Source organism: Tamandua tetradactyla, chromosome 4 (genome assembly GCF_023851605.1).
Source record: "Tamandua tetradactyla isolate mTamTet1 chromosome 4, mTamTet1.pri, whole genome shotgun sequence".
NCBI classification, from domain to species: Eukaryota; Metazoa; Chordata; class Mammalia; order Pilosa; family Myrmecophagidae; genus Tamandua; species Tamandua tetradactyla.
The window spans coordinates 10,493,795-10,516,728 of NC_135330.1; the positions used below are offsets into that span (position 1 = coordinate 10,493,795).

Below are 22,934 nucleotides of genomic sequence, written 5' to 3' on the forward strand. Positions count from 1 at the left end.
TTTCCTTCCAGAAGCCTTGTATCCTCATGCACTATATTCTCTCTCCACTGAAATCATAGAATTATACAGTTGAGGATGAATATAATTTTCATCTTGTCTGATTTTCCTACTTAATGAGTGAGGAAATAGAGGTCAATAGAGGGACAGATTCTTGGCCATGTGATACAGCTAATTATCTTCTGAGCCAGATCTAGACGTTCATCTCAACAGTCCTTAATAAATTTTGTTATATCATAGACTTCTTAAAAAGGGGCTTGGAAGTTGGGCTTGTAGAGGAAATATCATCAAGCAGATTCAGAGCCCCAGAACAATTTTCCTTTGGATATTATACTTAATAGCCAGAGGACAAGGGGCAGCCTAGAGAAAGAAAGAATTTGATGCATAAGATTCATTGCCACTGCATGCCCTCCTTCTCTCCCCTTCCCTGCTTTAAGAATGACTTGGGAATAACTAAGTTGGACTGAGTCTCTATCCTGGCAGACTGTGCACATTGATAATGTAGGATTTTTAATGTAGAAATATGAGGGCTGTGTGTATTCTTGGTAATGGGAGAAGCCCATGCGTAGAGGCTTGTTGGAAGTCAGTGAGTGAAGAACCTGGGCAAGGAATGGCCAGACCTTTTTGGGGGTAGAGAAACCAATGCTATGAATTCTTTGGTTCTCTTTGGTACCATCATAGCAGATCAGAATATAGTTATTTTCTAAGATGTCTGTAATTTTAGTGAGGGAGCTTTGATGACACTCAGGAAGACTGCTTTTGAACTGTGCTGCTGGGAAGGTCCATGTTCTGAGATCACAGGAAGGATCCCAGACTTCCAAATGGAGGTTAATGTTGGGGTGTCACACCAGCAAAAAGCCCTGAGTACCCCTGTAGCTCCGTTTTCACTACCAGAGAGAAAAGACACAGATATCCACTAGTCAAGCTGCTAGTGGGCAGGGCCAACTCACCGGTGACGTTGAGTGGTACCACCTCACTGCGTTGGGCTCCAAGGACATTTTCAGCCTCACAGGAATAGTTTCCAGAATGTTCTGGGGTCACAATGCGGTTGAAGGATGCTCCTTCTCCAGAGGGAGCTGAGATGCTCCCCAGGGTGACGTTCTTGTGGTAAAACCGGTACAGGATGGGGGGAGAACCTCTCTGGACCTCACAGTGAAGCTCCACCAGGTCACCCACTACCGCTTGGGGAGCCCCGAGAGTAAGGAGAGGGCGAGACACTGGAACTAAGGGAGGAATACAGTTAGCCGTCAGCTTCCACTGTTTCCATGTACACCTCCATACTAAATGCATTTCAACCAGGAAAATATTTTTCTCTGTTTTTAATGACCTTTGACATCACTCAGAATTCAGATACCACTTCCTCAGCTCTGCAGAAATAAAAGCATTTGTGTAGTGCTGCTATAGTTACGAATACTTGGCTATACAATCTCAAATGTATTTTGGGAATGTGTAAACAAAGATTAAATTGAAACCCAGGCAACTAAGAAGTTAAAGGTAATTAGGAAAAAGGGGAAATCATTTCAATAGAAAATGAGAAACAGGAGAGACCTGTTGGTTATGTAGCCAGGGATATGATTGAGCCTGGGCTGTGTCAGAAGTGGGGCCCAAAAGGAATGAATATTGATTAATTTATTTGGTCCTTCTTTTATTCATTCAGTCATTGAAAATTGGGTGAGCAATTAGTAAATTCCAGGAACTGTGCTATATGCTGGGAATTCAAGGGTGAGAAAGACAGAGTCCCTGCTTTCATGAAGCCTACAATCTAGAAGAGGCAGCAACTGAATAATCATACAAATATGAATTAAAAACTTTGATAATTGGTGCAAAGTAAAGAACAGTGTGCTCTGAAATAGATAATGCTGGGACCTGATCTTGCATGGGTAAACTTCCCCGCAAAGTAACATTTAAAATTAACCATTGGGGGCAGTGCGATGGTGGCGTAGCGGCAGAATTTTCGCCTGCCATGCCGGAGACCCGGGTTCGTTTCCTGGAGCCTGCCCATAAAAAAAAAAAAAAATTAACCACTGAAAGATGGAAGTGGAGCATGCACTGGGCAGGCAAACACAATGGGCAAAGCGCCTGAGTTAGGAGGAGGCTTGGCACATTTAAGTTATTAAAACAAGGAAACAGAAGCACCAAGAGAAGGCTCTGAAGATTGCCATGAAATAGGAGGCTGGAGAGTTAGGCGAAGCCTCAAAAGGTGAGGATTTTTAAAAAATTATTTATTATTTATTGATATATATTATATATTCACACTCCATGTAATCATCCAAACTGCACAATCAGTGGTTCACAACATCGTCACACAGTTGTGCATTTATTATAACAATTGATCTTCCTCTCCTTTTTTTTGTGAAAAACAACATATATACAAAAAGCAACAAATTTCAAAGCAGATCAGAACAATTAGTTGCAGAACAGATTTCAGAGTTTGAAATCCACAATTCCACAATTTTAGGCTTCTACCTCTAGCTGTTCCAAGATACTGGAGACCAAAGAAACATAAATATGATTCAGCAATCACACTCATTTGTCAAGCCCTACTTCTTCTGTATAACTCTACCATCGTAAAATAATGGTTAGAGCCCATGAAGTAGGTTCATCCAATATTGGGATTTGGGGCTTTTGCCAGCAAATGAGACAAAAAGATCAAAGGCAAAGGCATTGAGAGAATTGGGAAGAGAAGCGTTGAAATGATCAGCCATGAGATATGGATTAGATTTGGAGAGACATATAGACGAGGAGGGGCCTAATGGATTAGGAGGGAGTAGTTCTGTTGAATATCAGAGAACGGTTGTGGTGAGAGGAGCTGAAGAGGCAAGTAGAAGATAGGAGTTCATGGTCAGAAAATTGGTGCTTAAAATAGTCATTCTGTAGATGAGCAGAGTGTGCATGTGGAGGTGGGTGGCCGATGTGAAGAGAAGTGCAAGCCGTGGGTTGAGTGGGTCATCCATGGAATGATGGATGGAATGATGGCAGACTCTGGGGTAAAGAGAAAGACTGTGACTGAGGAGCCAAAGCCCTCACTGTGAGTGGGACATGACCAGGAGGCCAGCCCCTGACAGGGAGAGGTGGGAGAGAGTGAGACAGCTGGACAGAGCAGGGCCTCTTAGGGAGGCAGGAGGATGGTAGTTGGGAAATCTTTAGCAAGGTCCCTGGGTGGGAACCCAAGTTGCTCTGGGTCAGGGGCAGGAGAAGCTAGAGAAAAATTTGTGAGTCAGGGAAAGAATGTATTGTGCTTTTAATCGATTGACAGCAGAGGGAACCACATTTAAAGCACCTCTGAGTGAGACCCCCTGAACTTTATCATCACTGTTCATCATTGTTGAACAGGATATTGTTTGTGTTTTGAAAGTTCTTCACTGCTACCTTAGGGAAGTTTCTGTTACAATGGCTACAGAATGTTGCCACAAGGAAAGTGCAGCAAGCAAAGGGTCTGTGTTTCAGAAAATGTAGAAACAAGAACTCGCAGGATGGAAATCTAGTAAGCAATGTGACTACCATGATGTCACAAAGCAAACAGTCCTGAGGAGCCCTGTGGGGGTAGAGAAGACAGTCTGTTTCTTGTTGTGCAGCTAAATGGGAAGACCAACTTACCCGTGACCCTGAGTGACACTGCGACACTGTACTGGATCCCCAGGTTGTTGTCGGCGGTGCAGGAGTAGCTCCCAGAATGGGCTGTGGTCAGAGGGAGGTTGAAGGATGCTCCTCCCCCCAAAGGGTCTGACTTGCTTCCCAGGGTGATGCCCCCACGATAAAACCGGTACAGAATGGGGGGAGAGCCCCTCTCGGCCTCGCAGTGAAGCTCCACCACGTCCCCCACCACCGCGTGGGCCCTGGGAGTCCGGAGGGTGAGGACAGGGCGAGACGCTGGAACTGGGGGAGGAAATGACGCCAGGATCTTAAAAAAATCAAACTCTATAGAGTTGCATGCAGTAAAAACTGAAAAGTTCTCCTTTACCTCCATTTTCCAGAGATGACCTCTGTTGAGTATTTGGTGGTGCTTTCTAGATCTTTTCTATGTGGAAACGCACACACACACTACACATAAATACACACATGAGCGTTGGTCACAATATACATTCTCGCCTACAAACTGCATTTCCTCTTAGCAATATATGAGGGACATCTTTCTATGCTCTTACTTGGTGATCAGTTCTATTCATTTTTTGTTGTTATTGTTTGTTTTTAGTTTCGTTTTTACTCCTTTTTTTTTTTTTTTGGGTGCGTGATCCGGGAATCGAACCCGGGTCTCCCGCATGGAGGGCGTGTGTTCTAACCACTGAACCACCCGTGCACCCTCTATTCATTTTTAAAATCCAATTTATCGAGGTATAGTTTACATACTATAAAATGCAACACTTTAAAATGTAAAAATTGATGACTTTTGAGAAATTTTTATTATTTTTAACAATGCAAAGCATTCCATTGTATTAATTTTCCATAAGCATTTAACCAATTCCTTACTGACGGAAGTTTACAGTGCTCTAAAAAAATTTCAAATAATGCCACATTAAACTACCCTGTAAATACATCACTGTGTATTTGTGCATGTATTTCTTAGGAAAAATTTCTAGAAGTGGAATTTCTGGGATAAGGGGTGTGGGCATTTTAAATGATGGTATATAATGCCAATTGTTCTTCAAAAAGTCCAACAGATTTTCACTTGTTCTAATGTTATATTAGAGTTCCTGTTTCCCCACTCACTGGTCAATTATGGTCATAGAAATGCAGTGGCTTATTTTAATTTCATTACTGTCTTTCCCTGGAACTGGCCTCTATAGTTCCTCCATTTGAATAATTCATTCATTCTCTTCTGTGTGACTCTATAGGCTCCTAGTCCAATTTTCATGGACTGCTTGTGAAATATAAACCATTAATCATGTGCTACTGTCTGTAAAGTATTAAGAAATAAATTGCAAATGGAAATCTTGAAACCTGTCATTCATTTAAAAAAATTATCAAATCAATTTTTTATATTTCCCCCATGTAAGAATCACGATAATGAGAAAATTCCTGCTCTCTTATTTGATCTTCTCCCTTTGACCAACTGATTTTTCTTAGTTACATATATATATTTTTTTACATTTTCACTGTTTATAATTGTTACTTTTTGTTATGTAACCGTAATTCTCATAGTCAGTTAGGCTTTGTTTCTATATCTAAATCAGTGTTTTTCAGCTCTATTTGTGTAATACTGCTATGGGAGGCAGTGTTTACAAATACTGATACTTGGGCCCCACTTGACATTTGATTGGTCTTGAGAGTGGCTTAGTAATAGCTCTTTTCACACAATTCTCTGGGTGGTTCTAATATGCATCTAGAATTGAGAACCTCTGATCTAAATAGATGTAGTGCTCACTTTTCATATTACATTCTCTGTATTAGGAGTCCTTTATATTGATTCAATATAAAGGTTGGTTGACTGGATTTTGTCATCTTATAAATATATGTAATCTTGAAATTCAATAGCGTCATTAAATTGTCTTATTTTTTTATTCTTCATTTATTGTAACATGGCACATTTTGAATCTACATGTTGTCTTCCTTTATTTCAGAGGAAAATGATTGCATCTTTGAGTTTCGTTCCTCTTCTGTTTTTAAGCTTAGAGTTGCTTGTTATGCACATATGGGACCTCCATTGTCTGATATCTATATTTATAATCTTTCTCTTTTCTTTTATTTCTGTGTCTTCCTACTTTGCATTCTCTATTATTTTTCAAATTATTCTCCTTGCAATTAAAAATTTTAGAATATCTGTTCCATTGTTATAGCTTCAAAATTAGATTTCATTTTTCTAAAATAGCTTTGCTTTCTTGAGTTTATTTTCTGAGCTCTGCCAGATCATTTTAAAAGTTTCTTCTCATATCTTCTCATTTCTTCTTTGACCTTTTTTATTTCCTCTTTGCATTTTGTGCCAGAGCCCACATTTGTTTTTAATTATCTTGAGAATATCCAGAAGAATTTGGTTATTTTTCTGTTTCCTAAAGCACTTTTCTTAAAATTATTATTATGTTTTCCCTTTCTCTTTTATAATGTCAAATGTATGCAAAGATTATATATTAGGTCTTTTTTGCTTACAACCCATCTTTCAATGAATAAAGTCACAGGAATGTAGTGGAGGCTAAGACAGGAGTTTCTGCAATTATGAAGCTTATACCCTGGTGACGTTGAGACAGACAAGAAACAGAGATTTAGATATTGCAGGCCTCTTGCAGAGTGCTAGAAGAAAATAAAACCTGATAATGGTACAGAGAGTGACCTGAGGCTGTGGGCTTTCCCAGATTGATTAAACTCTGGGTTTGAGTCTGGGTCTCAGGACATTTACCTTTCTTAGTTTATAATGAAGTGTCTTCCTTGGGTCATTCTCAATTTCTATGATTTGGAACAAAAGTAATTGAGGAAGAAGAACTCCTTTAGACTCACATGTTCCAAGAAAAGACCATAGTAATAGGAACTCCACATGGATTCATGCCTTTTTAGGTAAAGATCACTGACCATTGCAGCAGCTTATCTACTTTTCAAAGTCTCACCAGACCATGCTTACATTTACAATCACCTACTAACCAATTCCTACTCCCATAGCCCTATAAATACCCTTAATTCTCCCCTCCGAGGCCTGATGAGACTCTGTCAAGATGGTGCTCGCCTTTGATTTGCAAGGTAAATTTGCCCTGTTTTGTGGTACCCACAGTTTTCCCTGGTAGTCTTATGTGGGGCTTTCACAAATGCTTCTCAGTCTCCTCCTCATTTCATTTTCTCCCAGGGCTTCATGGATTCCTGGGCTTTGGTTCCCATTCCAACTCAAATCACAGAATTCTGGGGCTAGAAGGGGTCCCAGTTATTGTCTTTTATAGCTTTCAATAAAGATGAAGACAGTGAGATAAGAAAACATTAACTGTTTTGCCTACATCATGAACTGCTTGTTTTCAGGACCAGAGCTACAATTCAGTTCTTCTGACACATGGTTGTATCAGATGACCCAAGCAAAGTGTCTTTCGTGTATATTGGCCCTCGCACGAAACCTCAAAGTCCCTATCATGCTAACAATCCCCTAAAAAAGTATTTTCTTGAACTTAGCTCTTTACTTGTTGTGTTGTCCCTGCTATCTTGGCCATAATTTGTTGAACTCGTGGTGGGCAGCTGATTTAAGAACACACCATTTATAGAAGGTAGCATAGAGGCTGAGTCATCAGAACCACTGCCTTGGAAGCAAGCATTTGGTGCAGAAGCTGAAAGAGTGAGGAAGCAGTATTCCGAAGCTCAAGGCAATCAACATTACAATTAGTAGGTCAGCAGATGCTATAAGTAAACAGAAGTCAGGAGAAAGAGGGAATTAGAATGGAAACCATTTAGGAGCTGCAAAGGAGTGGGGACAGGAGGACAGAGAAAGAAAATAGTTGGTGAGCTTGAGTAGAGAGGAATGGTGCTTCTAGCTCATTGGTGTCAATATAAACCATTTCTGAGAAAATCATTATATTCTGAGGGATCGCTCAGTTCTTGCTCTATAAATCTGGCTACCCTTTCTTGTGTTTCTTAATCCCTGCGTATCCTTTACACAAACCTTCTCCATTAGGGACGTGTGGATGGGGCTCCAATTTCATGTGATATAAAAGAGTCAGATACCACGACTCAAGATTCCTCTATCATTCCACTCTTTTTCTCTGAAAAGAAAACTGGACTTTCACTCTAGTAACCAAGGATCCAAGATAAACAGAAATGATTTTTCTCCTAAAATAATAGCTTTTTGATCATTACAGAGGTAATGATGAGCTGTACATGTATGGTTTGTTTCTGAATGTATGCCATATGTTGACAAAAATTTAAACAGGACAATAAAATTACAATGAATTTAATAGGTTGGATGACAAAGGATCACAGAAACATCAGGAAACGGAGGAGCTTTCCAAATCTATTGTGAGAGCTCTAGCTGCTTGACAACTCTTTGGAGATACTCAGGTTTACCTGGTGTTTGTCCAATGACTGTGTTGCAGCTAATGTAAGTGTTAGTGGGAAATATGAAATGCTTTCTGTGCACCTAGCTAAGAAAAATTGGCCTGGGGACTAAACAATAAATCCCCTGGAATACAGAGCATGAGAAGATAATTTGTAAAAAAAAAAAATTCATTGGGTAAAAGGAGTCTGCTGAGCTACCATTAGGGCCCTGGCTGAGCCAGGGTTGGATGAGACCCATAAGCAGAGTTGGGCCGAGAAGGGAGTCAAGAGTGGGATTAGGGTGATTAAGGTAGAAAAGTGGAAGGTACATGCAGACGTCCGAGGGAGTTGGTGAGAGTGGGATCTGAGCTAGGATGGGTGATGAACAGGAGCCAAAGACTTACCCATGACGGAGATGCTCACTGCCTCACTGGTTTGGGGACCAAAACCGTTGTCCGCCGTGCAGTGGTAGTTCCCAGAATGCTCTGTGGCCAGACAGAAGCTGAAGGATGCCCCTCCTCCGGAAGGGGCTGAGCTGCTTCCCAGGAGTTTTTCTTTGTGAAAAAACTGATACAGGATGCGGGAAGAACCGCTCTTGGCTTCACAGAAAAGTGTCACTATTTGTCCCTCAACAGTCTTAGGAGTTCTGATGGTGAGGCTAGGATGAGATACAGGGACTGAAGGAGAGAAAAAAAAATTGGTCAGCAGTTGTTTCTGCTTCTTCCTGGCCATTTCTAGTGTTTTCCTTTCCCATCAGGCCTCGGCTCCTTCTCTTCTCCTGTCTCCACCTTATTGGGTAACCTCACTCCTGTTTGACAGAGAAAATGAAACCCTCAGGGAAGACGCCCTGATTGGGCTGCCACCAGACGCACAGCCTGTGGTAGACTGAATCACGCATCCCAACAAAAGACGTGTGGTTAGGTGTGAACTCATCTTTGAAAAGACCTCCAAAGAGCCTCTTTAAGGGTAGACAAGCTGAATCAGTGTGGACTTTAATCCATAAAACTGGAGGCCTTACAAAGAGAAGCCAGAAGTCAGAGAAAGACACAAAAGTAGACCAAGGACCTCACCATGTGACAGAGGCAGAGATGCAAGTCAAGAAGTACCGAGGATTGTGGCAAGCCATCACCACAATGCTACAGACTTCAGGGAAAAAGCATAGCTTTGCTGATGCCTTGATTTTGTACTTCCAACCTCCCAAGCCCTGAGCCAATGAATTCCTGTGGTTTAAGTCAACTTGTGTGTAATATCTGTCATAACAGATCTGCACATCTAAGACCCTTAGTTGCACCAGTTCCTTCCTTATTCCCTCTGATATGTGAGGACAGAAAAGCTGTCCTTTCTCCTGCCCAGAGTGAACGTTCTTCTGCTCTCTGGACCCCACACCCCTTGCCTCTGTACTGCACATAAATTCTCTGTCTCTACAGGCTTCTTCCAAACACCATTGAAATGCGTTAATTTCCTCCAAATTAGAGAAACAATAAAACGAAACAAAACCAACCCTATCTGTATTCGATGTTCCCCTTGGTCTCATGTCCTGCCTTTTGTGGACAAACTTTTCAAAGAAGTTGCCTGTATTTATTGTTTCCACTTCTTTACCTTGCACTCATTTTTTGACCATTGCAACCTGGTTTTCATTCTCTTCAATCTGATTTTTCATGTTTATGAATAAATGATGATGATGACAATATAATGCTTACTGTTAGCTGTATGCCCAGTGTATGTGTGTGTATTTGTCATACATAATTTGTAAACATTTATGTGTATATATACACTAATTTAATTCTTGAAACAATCCCTATTTTTATTGAGTCAGCTATTATTGCTTCCACTTAATAGAAGAGGAAACTGAGGCCCCCAAAAGTTAAGTGACACAGCTAGTAAGTAGTGAAGCAGCAGTCAAACCCAGGTATTTTGGTTCTAGTTTGTGTTTTTCTTTCACAGACCGCTTTGTGGCTAAATTCAGTGAAGCGGCTCAGTTCTTTTCTTTCATTATCACTCAGCTCTGCCTTATCTGAACTTGTCCCACTGCTTTTTGATTAAAATGCTTCCTTCTCTTGGTTTCTGTGGAGCATACTCCCCTAGTTTCTTGTCATCTCTCAGCCACAGCCTTTCTCAGTACCCTTTCTCCTTCAGCTGGGGCTGGCCTTGGGGATCTGTCCAACTGAGCACTCTCTTTCTGAACCTCTTCTCTCCTCCTAGCTGTTCTCCAGACTGGTTCTTCTATAATCTGTTCTTCACTCAACAGTTGGAGTGATTTTCCCCAGTGTGCCGGTTTGAATCTGTGGTGGACCCCAGAAAAGCCATGCCCTTTGATCCTCATTCAATATTGCTGGGTGGGAGCATTTTGATTGTTTCCATGAAGATGTGACCCACCCAATTGTGGGTGGTAACTTTTTATTAGATGATTTCCATGGAGGTGTGTCGCCACCCACCAAAGGTGGAGTTGCTTGCTGGAATCCTTTAAAAGAGAAAACATTTTGGAGAGAGTCCCTTTTGGTAGAGCCACGTGAAAGCCAGCAGATGCTACCATGTTTGCCATGTGCCCTTCCAGCTGAGAGAGAAATGTTGAACATTGTTGGCCTTCTTAAACCAAAGTATCTTTCCCCGGATGCCTTAAATTGGACATTTCTATACATTTGTTTTGATTGGGACATTTTCTCAGCCTTAGAACCATAAACTAGCAACTTATTAAATTCCCCTTGTTAAAAGCCATTCCGTTTCTGGTATATTGCATTCTAGCAGCTAGCAAACTAGAATACCCAGCATTAAAACCCTTCACTGAACCCAGATTTCTCCTTAGAATAAAGCCCAAACCCTTGCCATTGCTTCTGAGGTCTGAATTACCTTGTCCTGCCTCCATCCCCAAACTCATCCCTGCCTCTCCCAACCATTTCACTCTATGCTGCTGTAATATGATTTGACCTCCTTCCAATTCCTTGAACATTTCCTCCTTTCTTTAATATATGCCTCTACCTGGATCATAGCCCCTTTCTTCCTTTATCAGCTTCTCTGCCTTTTCTCCAGAAATATTCCCACTCATTGTCAGGTCTCAACTTACACCTGAACTCTTCTCAGACATTTCCTCTCATCTCCCAGCTCTGATTGAGGAGCTTTCCCATTTGCTCCTATAGCTACAAGGTGCTTCTGTCCCCTAGTTGGTGTTTGCCCTTTCACTCACCTGTCCCTGCCATAGGACAGGTCACCGTGAGGAGGGGCATGCTGGTCTGGTCTGACGTGTCCTCTGACCCTAGTGCAGTCTGGCATCCAGTATGTGCACTGTAATTATCTATTAGGTGACTAAAGGAACCATTGTGGGTAGAACTTCATATACTCTGAGTGTTTTCTATAATGATGTCATTGTCTGCAATTTCTTCAGGCTTCTGGATGTTAGAAGTGCTGCTTCTCTGTCTCTTTCATTTGATGTGTCCGTCCAGGGTTTTCTGGCCCTTTCCGATCTAATCTTGAATATTGATTATGGGAGAAGACTCTGGTTTGTCTTTCAGCCTGGTTTGGCCATTTTACAGGAGAGGAAACTGAGGCTGTTACCAGGCCCCTTCAATAACTGGACTCTGTCACCAGTCAGGCCTGAATCACACTCTCCTTAAAACTGGGACTGGAATTTGGTCAGACATGGATGGCACAAAACTGAGATTTTAGGCTCAGCAGCCTAAAACTTATTTCACAACTATTTGACAACTCTCAATGACCTTGAGGGCAGTGGCCAGCAAGTAGAGGTGACGGAGTCTCTGGTTCACAGGTGGCTATCTCCTGCCCTCCTTCAGCACGCCCACTCCCCATGCCAGGTGTGCCTCCCCTCACTTTATTGCTTAGCTGTAAAAATGATTGTGTGGAAGGGACATCCTTGGAGCAACTATAATCTTGCTACCTGTCTTTGTGTCTTACATGGTTTTGCACACTCTTAATTCTTGATATCTAATATTAAAGGGACAAGAGACACCACTGTGCCCCTAGGGACTGATTTGTAGCTGCTCAGACAGTGTAACAAATGAAGATCAGGCATCTGGGGACTCAAAGGACAAGTGGAGAGAAAGAAGAGTATTGGTTCCTCAGAAGGTGGTGGCCAGGAGGGAGAAGGTGGAGACCCCCCCAGGGGCGTGATGGTGCCTGCGCTGCACAAGGAATGAGGACCCAAAGAGGCAGACAGCTGGTTCATGGAGTGGCAGAGCTGAGAAGGACATTGGGCTGGCCTGAGGAAGGGGCAGAAGAAACTAGAAAGTATAAATACATTTCTGAGGGAGTTGGTGCGAGAGAGATCCAGGCCCAGGCAGGATGACCAAGAGAGGAACCCAGGACTTACCAGTGACCGAGAGGCTCACCACCCTACTGCTCTGAGTCCCCAGGCCATTGTCAGCCATGCAGTGGTAGTTCCCAGAGCGCTCTGCAGTCAGGGTGAAGCTGAAGGATGCTGATCTCCTTGATTTGACCTCTATATTCTTCAGGATTATGCTTTCATGATAAAACTGATACAGGATGGGGGGAGAACCCATTTGGGCTTCACAGTGAAGTATTGCCTCATCTCCCTGTACAGCGGGAGCCTTAGGAGCACTGAGGGTGAGGACAGGATGAGACATAGGGACTGAGGGAGAGAAAAGAATTGGTCAGCAGTAGTTTCTGTGTCCCTCTGTAGGTTTCAATCCATGGCCAGTGCAAATTCAGTCTCCACTGGGCTCTGAAGGTGGCCTAGCAACCTCCCAGGCTTCTCTTGCCTGCCCTCTCTCCTGTGCGCCACACTGGCCCTTTCCAGTCTTTTCCTTTCTCATAGGATCTCTGATTCCTTCTCTTCTCCAGCCCACCTTGTTAGATGACCTCACTCCCATTTTGCAGAGGAAATGAAACCCTCAGGGGAGAAGCCCCTTGTTGTGCTACCATTAGACTCACACCCTTACTTGTACCAGCTTCTTCCTCAATTCCCTAGGACCTCTGAATGAGGAAGAGCCGCCTTTTCTTCTGCTTAAATCATTCTGAGACTTCCTGTCGGTCTCCGTTTTCATTTCTCCTTTCAAATTACTGGAGTTGGTCTCAGGGCTTTGACCTTGACCCTTTTCCTTTCTGGATTCCCATAACCTTTCAGGATCCTCTCCTCTGTTCCTACCCCCTTCTCTACACCCAACCTGATCCTCTCTATTGACAAGGGAAAGAAGTGAGTCAGACACTGGGTAGGACACCTGCCTATGCCACTCAAAAGGCTATTTCCAAGCCCAGCCAGGACCTAGGTCTGTCTCCTTCCCCTAGTCCAGTGCTGAATCACATTATCTCCTTAAGAGTGAACCTGGAGTTTTCCACAAATGGAGGAGAAAGCAGCAAGCAGAACCCAGAGCTCCACAAAAGCTCTTTTCCCCTGAGTAGGTTTCAATCAGTGGCCAGTGCAAATTCACAGTCTCCACTGGGCTCTGAAGCAGTAGGGTGGTGAGCCTCTCTGTCACTGGTAAGTCCTGGGTTCCTCTCTTGGTCATCCTGCCTGGGCCTGGATCTCTCTTGCACCAACTCCCTCAGAAATGTATTTATACTTCCCAGTTTCTTCTGCTCTGCCTAAGAACATTGAGGGCAAACATTGGATGCTGGTCAAAAGAGGAAACGTAGTCTGGTGTTTCCTTCACCCCATAGTTTCATCTTTAGAGTAATTGTGATGTTGCTCCTGTCTCTGTATCCTACATGGATTTGTACATTACTTATTGTCAATAATTAACTGTTAATTGGGACAACAAAATCCTCTGTATCCCTGGGAAAGAGAAATGATTTGGGAGCTCCTGAGAAGTATAAATTGATTGGGAATTCAAGCATCTGGCGATCTTGAGGACAAAAGAAGGACTAGAGAAAAGCATTTACTGTAGTTCTGTAGAAGCTGGGACCAAAAGAGAGATAGAGACAGAGATGAAGATAGAGATAGAAAGATAGACAGCTTGGGGTGGGGGAAAGTGTGATAGAGAGATGGTGTAGAGACTTCCAGGGGTATAATTGCATATGGGCTGGTTGAAGAATAAGACTCACAAGAAGCAGATACTTATTCAGAGAGCTGGAAGTCAAGGAGAACATCAAGATGGCTGGGGGCAGAAGAAGGAAGCAGGTAAGAGAACAGAGATTTGTTGGGTGACACTGAGAGAAGCTGTATATTTGTTGATTGACAGAAGAATCAAGAACTGAGTATTATCTAAGCCAAATCATGCTGAACTGTGTAATTGCTCTTTGGCCAGAGATTGCTGCAGAGAATATGGACCCCGAACAGTTTTCATAGCTATTAAGTTAGGGGGAGTTTTGGTCAGACCTGTGTATTTTCCTGTTGATAATTCACTGTAAGGAATCCCTCAGTTCCTGAGACTGTGGTCATAGGAAGGAGCTCCGAGTTGGAGGGCAGAGGCAGTGAGAGTGCCGTGATGCCACATGAGTGAAAGCCTGTGAATTTCCACAGATGGAATCTCTACGACTGTTGAGTGAAGAACACATGATCTGAGCCTGGTTACGACTTCGGGTGGACAGAGTTACCTCATATCTAATGGAGAGTGGCATCTCCCTGCTAGCTGAGCCCTCAGCTACTGTCTGGGCCCAGAATGCTCTGTGATCAGAGAGAGGTTGAGGGAGGCTTCTCCTTCACAGGGGACTGGGGTCCTTAGGATTTCAGCCTCATGATGAAACTGAAGCAGGATGGGGGAGAGGCTCCCATGGTTCCCCCACACCCTCCATAGCTGGTGGGGCCCCGGGACCCCCAAAGGTGAGGAAAGGATGTGCCATTGGGACTGAAAGAGGGGGTGTGTAGCCAGAGGTATGATCCTTGATCAGCCCTGGTTCTAACGTCCTGTTTGTCCTGACTTCATTCCCAGGAGAAATTTTGCTGAAACAGAGCAGGAGTATGTAAATATGAAGGGTGTGGGCCTATGCCAAATCACTGAGTATTTTCTCTAACCTCTAGTTCTAAAGGTTTCCAAAACTCCCATGGCCTGTAGCCCCTTCTATCCCTAACGCCCTCTTGGCTGACTCTGACTCAACACCGACTTCTGGTGGGTCGTTCGGAGCATTGAGTTATTGGATTCCACCCCCCACCCAACGTGCCTTGTGGTTTTCACCCAGGATCACTATGGGCAGTTTGGTATTTGGCAGAACTCACTTTTCACATCGATGGTCACTTTGTTGCTGAGAAAGGAACAGTGGCCGTTACTAACTGTACAATAATACTCTTCAGCATCACTGTTTCTCACCGTGGAGATCTTGAATTCTGCTTCCTGGGAGTTCTGAATCATTTCTTCCAGAGTCTGTTCTTTTGCTCTTCTATACCAGGAGAATATAAGGGACCCTGGAACTCCATATGCTAAGCAGATGAGGACCAGCTCCTTCCCTTCAAATACCCACTCTAAGCTGGGGCGGGTGCTTATTTGGATGCTGGCAACAACTCCTAAATGAATGGAAATGACATAGGAGATGCTTAGCAGTGAGGCATGATAGCTGAGAGAAGAAGTGTCACAGGATGGGAAGGGCTAAATCTCCTGATACCACGCGAGAAGTTGGTCTGGAATGGAACTGGGCTTGCCTTTGGGAAGAGGGAGGAAGTGGTGACTGTAGTCCCTCCATGGCTGGGGAGAACCTTACTCTTTAGGAACCTTGTGCAGCATCTGGGACAAGGAATAAAGGCAACCCTGTCCATCCTCCTCTTACTTCCCACCTGTCCCCTGATGCAGCATGGGACAGTCATTCAAGAGATGCTGATGCTGATACTGGCTTAGGGCATCATCCTGGGGTCTTGAAGAGCAATGGAAGGAGATAATTGAATTGGATGGAAGTAGGGCTTGAGGGTGCAGTTTCATCAGTTATGATGAGGGAGATATTATGCTAGAAATTATTGTGTTGTCAGTGGTGAATAACACCCTCACCTCCTTCTCTGAATTGTCCTTCCTTAAAACTGGTAACCTCTGAAAGACTTGTTATCTGTAACTTTAGAATAGAAGATTAACAAAACCTAGGCAGCGTAGAAGAAACAGTATCATTTTTACCCCTAGGAACGGGAGTGAATTTATGAGGAATGAGACTATTTTCACCCTTCTCATAGAGTATCTTGCTAATGCTCCAATAGAGTTCCTATGAGACAGACCAGATTTAATCAGGGGAGATGTTTGGACATTTTTTGGCAGTCATGCTTCAGAACCCACACAATTTTAGAGGCTTCAGGAAAAGCAGGAGTGGGTACAACATCATCCAAGTGATAGCAAGTTGGAAACCAGCTTATTCCCAAAGCCTTTGCCCTTTGGTTTTCTTGTTCTTAAGTGCTCTGCCCCTCGGCACTTAGCATTACAGGACTCTGCCCATCTGGCCGAGCAGAGTCCATCCAGCTCAGCCAGAGGGCCCTGGCTCTCTGCCATAGCCCACAGCTTATGCTCACAACCCTAGAAATGGTTAGCATATAAACAGGAAAGAAAGTGGGATCTCGTGACATCAAAAGAAAAAATAAACCCTATCTCTCTTTTGGGGGATTTCTCTGGTTCTTAGCTCTTTGAAGATGTCTGTAAAAGTAGGGACCTGTTCTCTAGAACAGCTTCCATTCCCACAGGCAGGAGAAGCACAGTCCTCATGGACTAGAGACCAAAACTGACATGCAGCTCTGCCCTGACCTTCCTAGTCCCAGTCCAGGAAAACCTCTGAAACCACAGGCACTTACTCGGTACAGTTATGGAGATTTTCTGGCTTTGTTTCCGGATGCTGGACTTCACTGTTCCTGCCTGGCACTGGTAGTACTCTGGGTCTTCCTTCCGCACGGCAGTAATCTGGATTTCAGGCGAGCTGCTCCAGCCCAGCTCCAGGGCCTGCTCATTCTTGAAGAAGCGGAACTGGAGCTGGGAGTCTGGCCTCTGCAGAGGGAGCTGGGTCTCACACGTCAGGGTCACTGGGCTCCCCTCTGTGGGCCTGGATGGGCTGGCTTTCAGCTGAGGTTGTGGAAACAGATCTAGAGAGAAGGAGCACAATAGTTCCCAGAGCACTGAGGCTTGCAATTGCTCTGCAGAAAAACACATTTCACCCTCAGCACCAGCAAACAGAACATACAGAAGCAAACAACGAGAAGGAAGATGCTTCTGATTCTCACTATCCTTTAGCCCAAAGCATTGTGGCACTTTCTCTGTTCCTTGCGGGAAGGGGTCCTGAGAGTCAATAATAGTCCAGTCTGCCTTTGGCTTCCTGCTCTACTTCTCTAAACCCAGGGACCCTCCTTTGGACCAACCCATTTCCACAGAATAACGAAGGCTTTACCTTGGACTTGGATTGTAATGCTGTTTGAAGAAACGGAGGTAGAATGTCCCTTCGACCCAACACAGTGGTATTCACCATTGTCCCTCAGACTTGCTTGACGAATGTAGAAGTCTGAATCTTTACTAAATGTTTTCAGGACTTTCCGATTTTTGTAAAGTGTCATGTTATCCAGCGATGCTTTGTCTTTTGTCCTGCATCTCAGAATCACGGAGTCTCCTTCAAACACCCAAAGTGGAGCCTGTAGGATCAGTGAAGCTTTTGGAAACAAGACCAGTTATTTGGTTTGTCCTGTGGTTTCTCCCTGCTTTTCTTTATCATTCCAAGTGGATTTCATAGGAATGGGGCCTAGGGAAAGGATTCTTGAAACAAGCAAACAAACAACAACAACAACAACAACAACAAATTTTTCTTTTTTTTCTGATTTAAAAATGAATGTGTATTTCCAAAGACAATTTGGAAAACAGGAATGTACATAAAAATCACCTATTATTTCACCACTCGGAGTTTGGGTTACATTTTTCCAGTTTTCTGTGTGAATGTATGTGAGAACCTGTGTGCATTTTTTCTTTTTTACAGAGTTGGAGCATATGTGTGTATTTGTTAAGTTGCTTTTCAGTTACTATACTATGAACACTTTCCTATGTCAACATTGTTATTACTGAACCTGGTTTTCAATGGCTGCAAAGTTTTCTTTTAATGGCAGCCACATAATTTATTTAATAAGTCTTCTTTACTTGGCCATTTAGGAGTCTCCATTTTTTTGAGGTGCATTTCTATGATTGTTTCAGTAGATTAATTTCTAAAAGAGGAATTGTCAGAACAAAGAGCATAGGAATTCAAAGTTTTGTTTTGTTTTTTTTTTTTCTTGAAATGTGTTGTCAAATTGCCTGTTGGGTGTACTCTTGATTTGGGATACATCTGTTTGCCTAAAACTTCCTTAAGCCCTCTTGTGTCACACACCAGATCCAGCAATCTGATCTGGCCTCCTTTTCTCCACAGGAATAGGATTCTTTTAGCCTTGAATCTTTAAATAAACTGCTCAGATATCTACTAAACCGTGTGAGGACAGACTGGAGATATGATGCCGAAAGGGGAATATGGCTCAACTTCTATGAACCGATAAGGGATACAGATGGGATAACATTAGTTAACATTTACTAAATTCTTGCCATGTATGGCAATGTACTTTGCAAGCATTACTTCATTGTCATTGAATTAATTCTGCACGAAACTCCTGCAATGTTGGCACTGTTATGATCTCATTTACACATTTACAAGTGTCAAAAAACTTGCCCGAGGTCGCTGTGGGTATATGGTGAAGCTGGTGTTTGAACAGAAGGAGTATGACTTCAGAGCTTGTGCTCTTTGCTACTGCATGGCTTTCTTGATTACAAAGCTAAAAAAGCATTCTAACTAGGAAGGTAATGCATCACATTTAAAATAGGTGGTTTTAGAACTAAAAAAAAAGGAAATGTTTCTTCTATATTTCTGTATGTACACACATATAAAAATGTTTGTTTATTTATGTATGTGTGTAAATATATATGTATATATGCACATATAAATTCTAATGTTATTTAATATTCCAAATACATGATACAGTAGGTTCAGGAACTGTTCAAAGACATTGCTTCTCAAATTTCTTTTTTTCTGAGCACCTTCTAAAAAATTACAAATATCTGGGCCTTTCTCTTGTAGACTTTGATTCAATAAATATAGGGTAGAACCCAGGTATCTATGTTTGAAAAAAGCACCCAGGCAATTTCTGACTCAAGTCAAAGTTTAAGAACTGCAAGTCTAGAAATATTTGTCTATTTGGTAGAAACTATAGCGTTTGTAGGGTTCATCCACAACTTTTAGCTATTATGGATAATTATGTCCTTCCACATGCATTACTTGGCATCACTGCCCACTGGACTGAAAGAACCATGAGTTTGATACAGATAATTGTTCAAACTTAAGAAGCTATTTTTTTTTCCCAGAGATTTTTTTGCTCTCTCCTTCCATATCTAACCACAGTGTGGAGTAAAACTGTTCACTTAATGGTTGTTGGAAGTGAATGGTGCCAGCTAGAAAGATGAACTGCAATAATTTCTTAGGTTTTTATTTCATTAACTTCTTTCTCACCTGAAGTAAAGATCAAGTTCACAGGGTTACTGAGAGGTGAGTCCTGGACCTGGCATCTGTACACTCCAGAATTGTTGACCTCGAGTGTGTTTCCTGGGATTTCTTTCATACTTCTATGGTATTCAGGGTCTTCATGGTACCATTTTGTTTTCCCTGTTGTGTAATCATGAAATCCATGGCAAGTCAGAAGCACCAGCTCTCTTTGGAAGACTGTGGTCCATGGAGGTTGGAGGGAAATCACAGGTACAGTTGCTGAGGAGGAAAGAGAAAAAAAATCAGACATAGAGGTGCCCAGAAGTCCCAGCACAGTGGTTTGTGCGGGATAAACTGGAGTATCCCAGCTTTGTGGATTCCCTAAGAAGGCCCCCTGGAAAAATCACTGCCTGCTCAGGGCAGCGGTGGTCACCTCACTAGCAGGAGAGTGATTGCTCAGATGATGGCAATGAGCAAAAAGTTTGCAGGAGGCCAACACTGGTGCATTCACTGGCTATCAAATCTCATTGGGAAAACAAATGGCTAGTTGGCTTGTTCTGAAATTTAATCCTAGAGAAAGCCATTCCTTGCCCCTGCCTCTTCACATGATCAAAAGTCTTAAGAACTTCCCAAGGAGTTATTAAAATGACAGTTCTGCACTTTCTGTAAAAGGACAAATCACATTATCATAAGATGTTGGCATTGAGAAAAGCTTGAGAGATTAACTTGTCCTATACTATGATTTGGAGACTATGATTCAAATACCCTGAAAAATCAAGTCACTTGCATAGTCACATAGCTAATTGTGACAGAGCAAGGAGTGGACAAGTCATTTGCTGGAAATAAGACACAACTTAGACAAGGTGAAATCCTGAAATCATGGAACAGCTATTTTGCAAAACACTTCTCCCTCTTCATGACTCCTCATATACCTTCTTGTGCTAAGAAGCTCTCTGACACAAAGAATGGCAATAGGTATCAGAACTAAAAACATCTCTAATCTCCCCCTTTCTGTGCGTTTCTTTTTATAAGGGCCCAGGTGTCCAGCACTCTGATCCTTTATCCAGTTAGTGCCTTTTTCCAAACCCTTTTCCTAGGAAAAGAGGTAAACAATGAAACTAACAAAAACCCTTCTCACTTACGTTATGGTGTCAATGTTGCTAAGATCTAAATTGATAATCATTGTGGGGAGGAAGTTGCTTTGTAAGAGGGGATACATTTAAAACACCAGTGAATGAATCTCTGGTGGTAGAATGTAGTACAGTGTTCCTCACTGTGGGCCCTCTGAGAATGCCTTTAATTTTGTGTTTTCATTTTGGTCATAATGTAAAGAAACATTTTTTCTCTTCTGTGTAATACTGAAAATATTCAAGGCAACATTTCACAAACTGGGGTCTGTGGCATTAGGGCTTAGTGGCTTCTAGTACCTCCGAGTGGCGGCGCCTTCAGGAAGACTTGACTGAGCTCAACTCTCTAAACTATGTGACCTTGAACAGGAGAAACTCAACCTTTTAGGGTCTCAGTTCCCTCATCTTTAAAACGAGGATGATGGCAATGTTCATCTCAAATATTTGTCGAGAAGATTAAATGAGTTCATAAATATGAAGTGTTCAGTTTTTACCGCATTGGTAATGCTAAGTTAGTATTGTTAGTTTCAGGAATGTGAGAGAGATCTTACACTGATGGGCATTGGTCTGGTGGAGTGTGCATGACATTGGAGATGGGAGAACCTTGCTCTGCTTCTGGCTCTGACACTACAAATGATGCAAGTCACTTAACCGTATCTATATGAGGCCTTGTATCAGACAGACTCTTAATGTATCATAGCTCAAAAATTCTCTGATTCTATGAGTTGCTGGTTCTAGTAAGTGGGGAGAAGTAATTGGGTGGCCTGGAATGTCTTCGAAGCTCTTGCTGAAGTCATGCCATCTTGGATGTGGTTTGCTGCATCCTCATCCCAGCCAATCTCGCAATGGGGTGAAGAAATCTTAATCTGGAGAAGCAGAACTGGCCAGAGCTGGAGAGTGGGGCATCTTCTGCTCCCCACACATTGCCTGGAGGATTTTACTTCTGAAACTGTGGAGGATGCAATATTCTTGCTGGACGTTTCCAGTGCAGGATGACTTCAATGGCGTGTCCCTGGTTTGCTGACTGGAGCACATCTTATCCTGAGTTGTGCCATAGAGGTGAAGATTTCCTGTCTAAGTGCGATCCATTAGCAATAGGAACAAGTGCAGGGCCGACAAAGGTTGAGAGCTGCTTTTGTAGTCACCATCCTACGCAGGGAAGCTGTCCTGGCCCTTGAGAGGTGCCAGTAGACCAGGTGGCACTTTCAAATCCCTTCTGGCAGCCATTGCTAAAGTTTCGTATTTGTTAGGGAGATACAGAGAGCACAAAAAAGGGGAACTCACCTAATTGTTCACTGACAAGAGCTGCAAAAAGAATAAGATAAAAATAATAAGAAAAAGAAAAAACCAGGAATGAACACAGAGCAAGGATTCTTTGGTAATGCCCATTTTCCCATTCATTTAAAATTTCTTTTCCATTAATAAATTCATTTTTAAAAATTTAAGTAATTTGTCGAATGCCCAGTGTATACTCTTCATTGTCCTTGGTAAGAAATGGTATCTGCTAGTGATAAGGTGACTGGCAAGGGAAACAGAAATAGGAAGTCAAGCATTATAATTGTAGCACTTAAAGTGGAAATATGCACGGGCTCTTCTGGGGCCAGAAGGAGCAACCCAGGCCCGTGTGAGTGTGGTAAAGAGGGTGAGGCAAGCCATGGAATGTACCCGAAGGAGGTGATCCTTGCGATAACCGTGAATGAGAACACAGAAATCAGCCAGGCAAAGGTTAGCATTTGGGTATGGCGAGGGAGGGCATTCAAGGCAGGAGTGGCACAGAAATGAGAAATTCAATTGGTTTTCAAGAGTTGGGGGTGGGGTTCTAGATGATAGGGAGCCAGGGGGAGGGACGGGTATCAGCTTAGAGAGGTGTGCAAGCTCCTGGATACAAGTCATGGAGGGTAAGTAGCTCAGGTTTTATTTAAGAAACACTGGGGAGTGGTGGAGGGTTTCAAGTAGGAGAATCTGTACAGATTTCAAGGAGAAGTCTGTAACTTGGATGGACCACTCTGGCAGCCGGTGACCTGAGTGGGACACAATCTGACACAGAGACTGGCTAGAAGGCAGACCAAAAGATGAGGTTTAATTTTATTTGGAGCCTTTATCCAGCATTATCTTAATTGTTTGCCCACTTGTTTATTGTCTGTTTCCCCTCTCAAGAATGGAAGCTCCTTGAGCCCAGGGAGTTCTCTTACATTTACCATATATCCCCCAGGGCCTAGGATAAGTACCTGACACAAAGAAGATACCCAATCCATGTTCACTGAATAACGAGTTAACTGAAGAACCAGATCTGATGGTAGAGACAGGAGAATACAGGTTTGAGAAATGGGTAATCAGGAGAGAGGAGACAAATCTGCAGGCTTATAAATTGATTAAACATCCCAGATGAGGGACATATTTGGTTCATTAATTTAACAGGAAATTTTTGGAATGCCAACTGTATGCCAGGGACCGGGCAAGGCAATGAGAATCCAGAAATGAGAGAAGCATTGTCCTGCCCACCTGTGGGTGATGGAGGAGCAA

General features: G+C 42.8%; 1 protein-coding gene across 8 annotated transcripts in view; it reads right to left on the bottom strand.

Annotated features, from left to right (window-relative positions):
* The window catches only part of FCRL5 (Fc receptor like 5), an 84,978-nt gene that overhangs the window by 23,952 nt on the left and 38,092 nt on the right, over nt 1–22,934 (bottom strand). For 4 of the 8 annotated variants that reach the window (XM_077156551.1, XM_077156559.1, XM_077156555.1 and 1 more), the window contains 8 exons: nt 21,696–21,716; nt 19,312–19,563; nt 17,185–17,439; nt 16,598–16,882; nt 15,056–15,340; nt 8,337–8,609; nt 3,595–3,873; nt 948–1,220 (listed from right to left, as the gene is read on the bottom strand). In XM_077156551.1, coding sequence (XP_077012666.1) covers nt 948–1,220; nt 3,595–3,873; nt 8,337–8,609; nt 15,056–15,340; nt 16,598–16,882; nt 17,185–17,439; nt 19,312–19,563; nt 21,696–21,716 — 1,923 coding nt within the window. Of the gene's footprint in view, nt 1–947; nt 1,221–3,594; nt 3,874–8,336; nt 8,610–12,253; nt 12,533–15,055; nt 15,341–16,597; nt 16,883–17,184; nt 17,440–19,311; nt 19,564–21,695; nt 21,717–22,934 lie in introns of those variants that run through there. The other 4 variants (XM_077156553.1, XM_077156554.1, XM_077156556.1 and 1 more) reach the window with 4 other exon arrangements.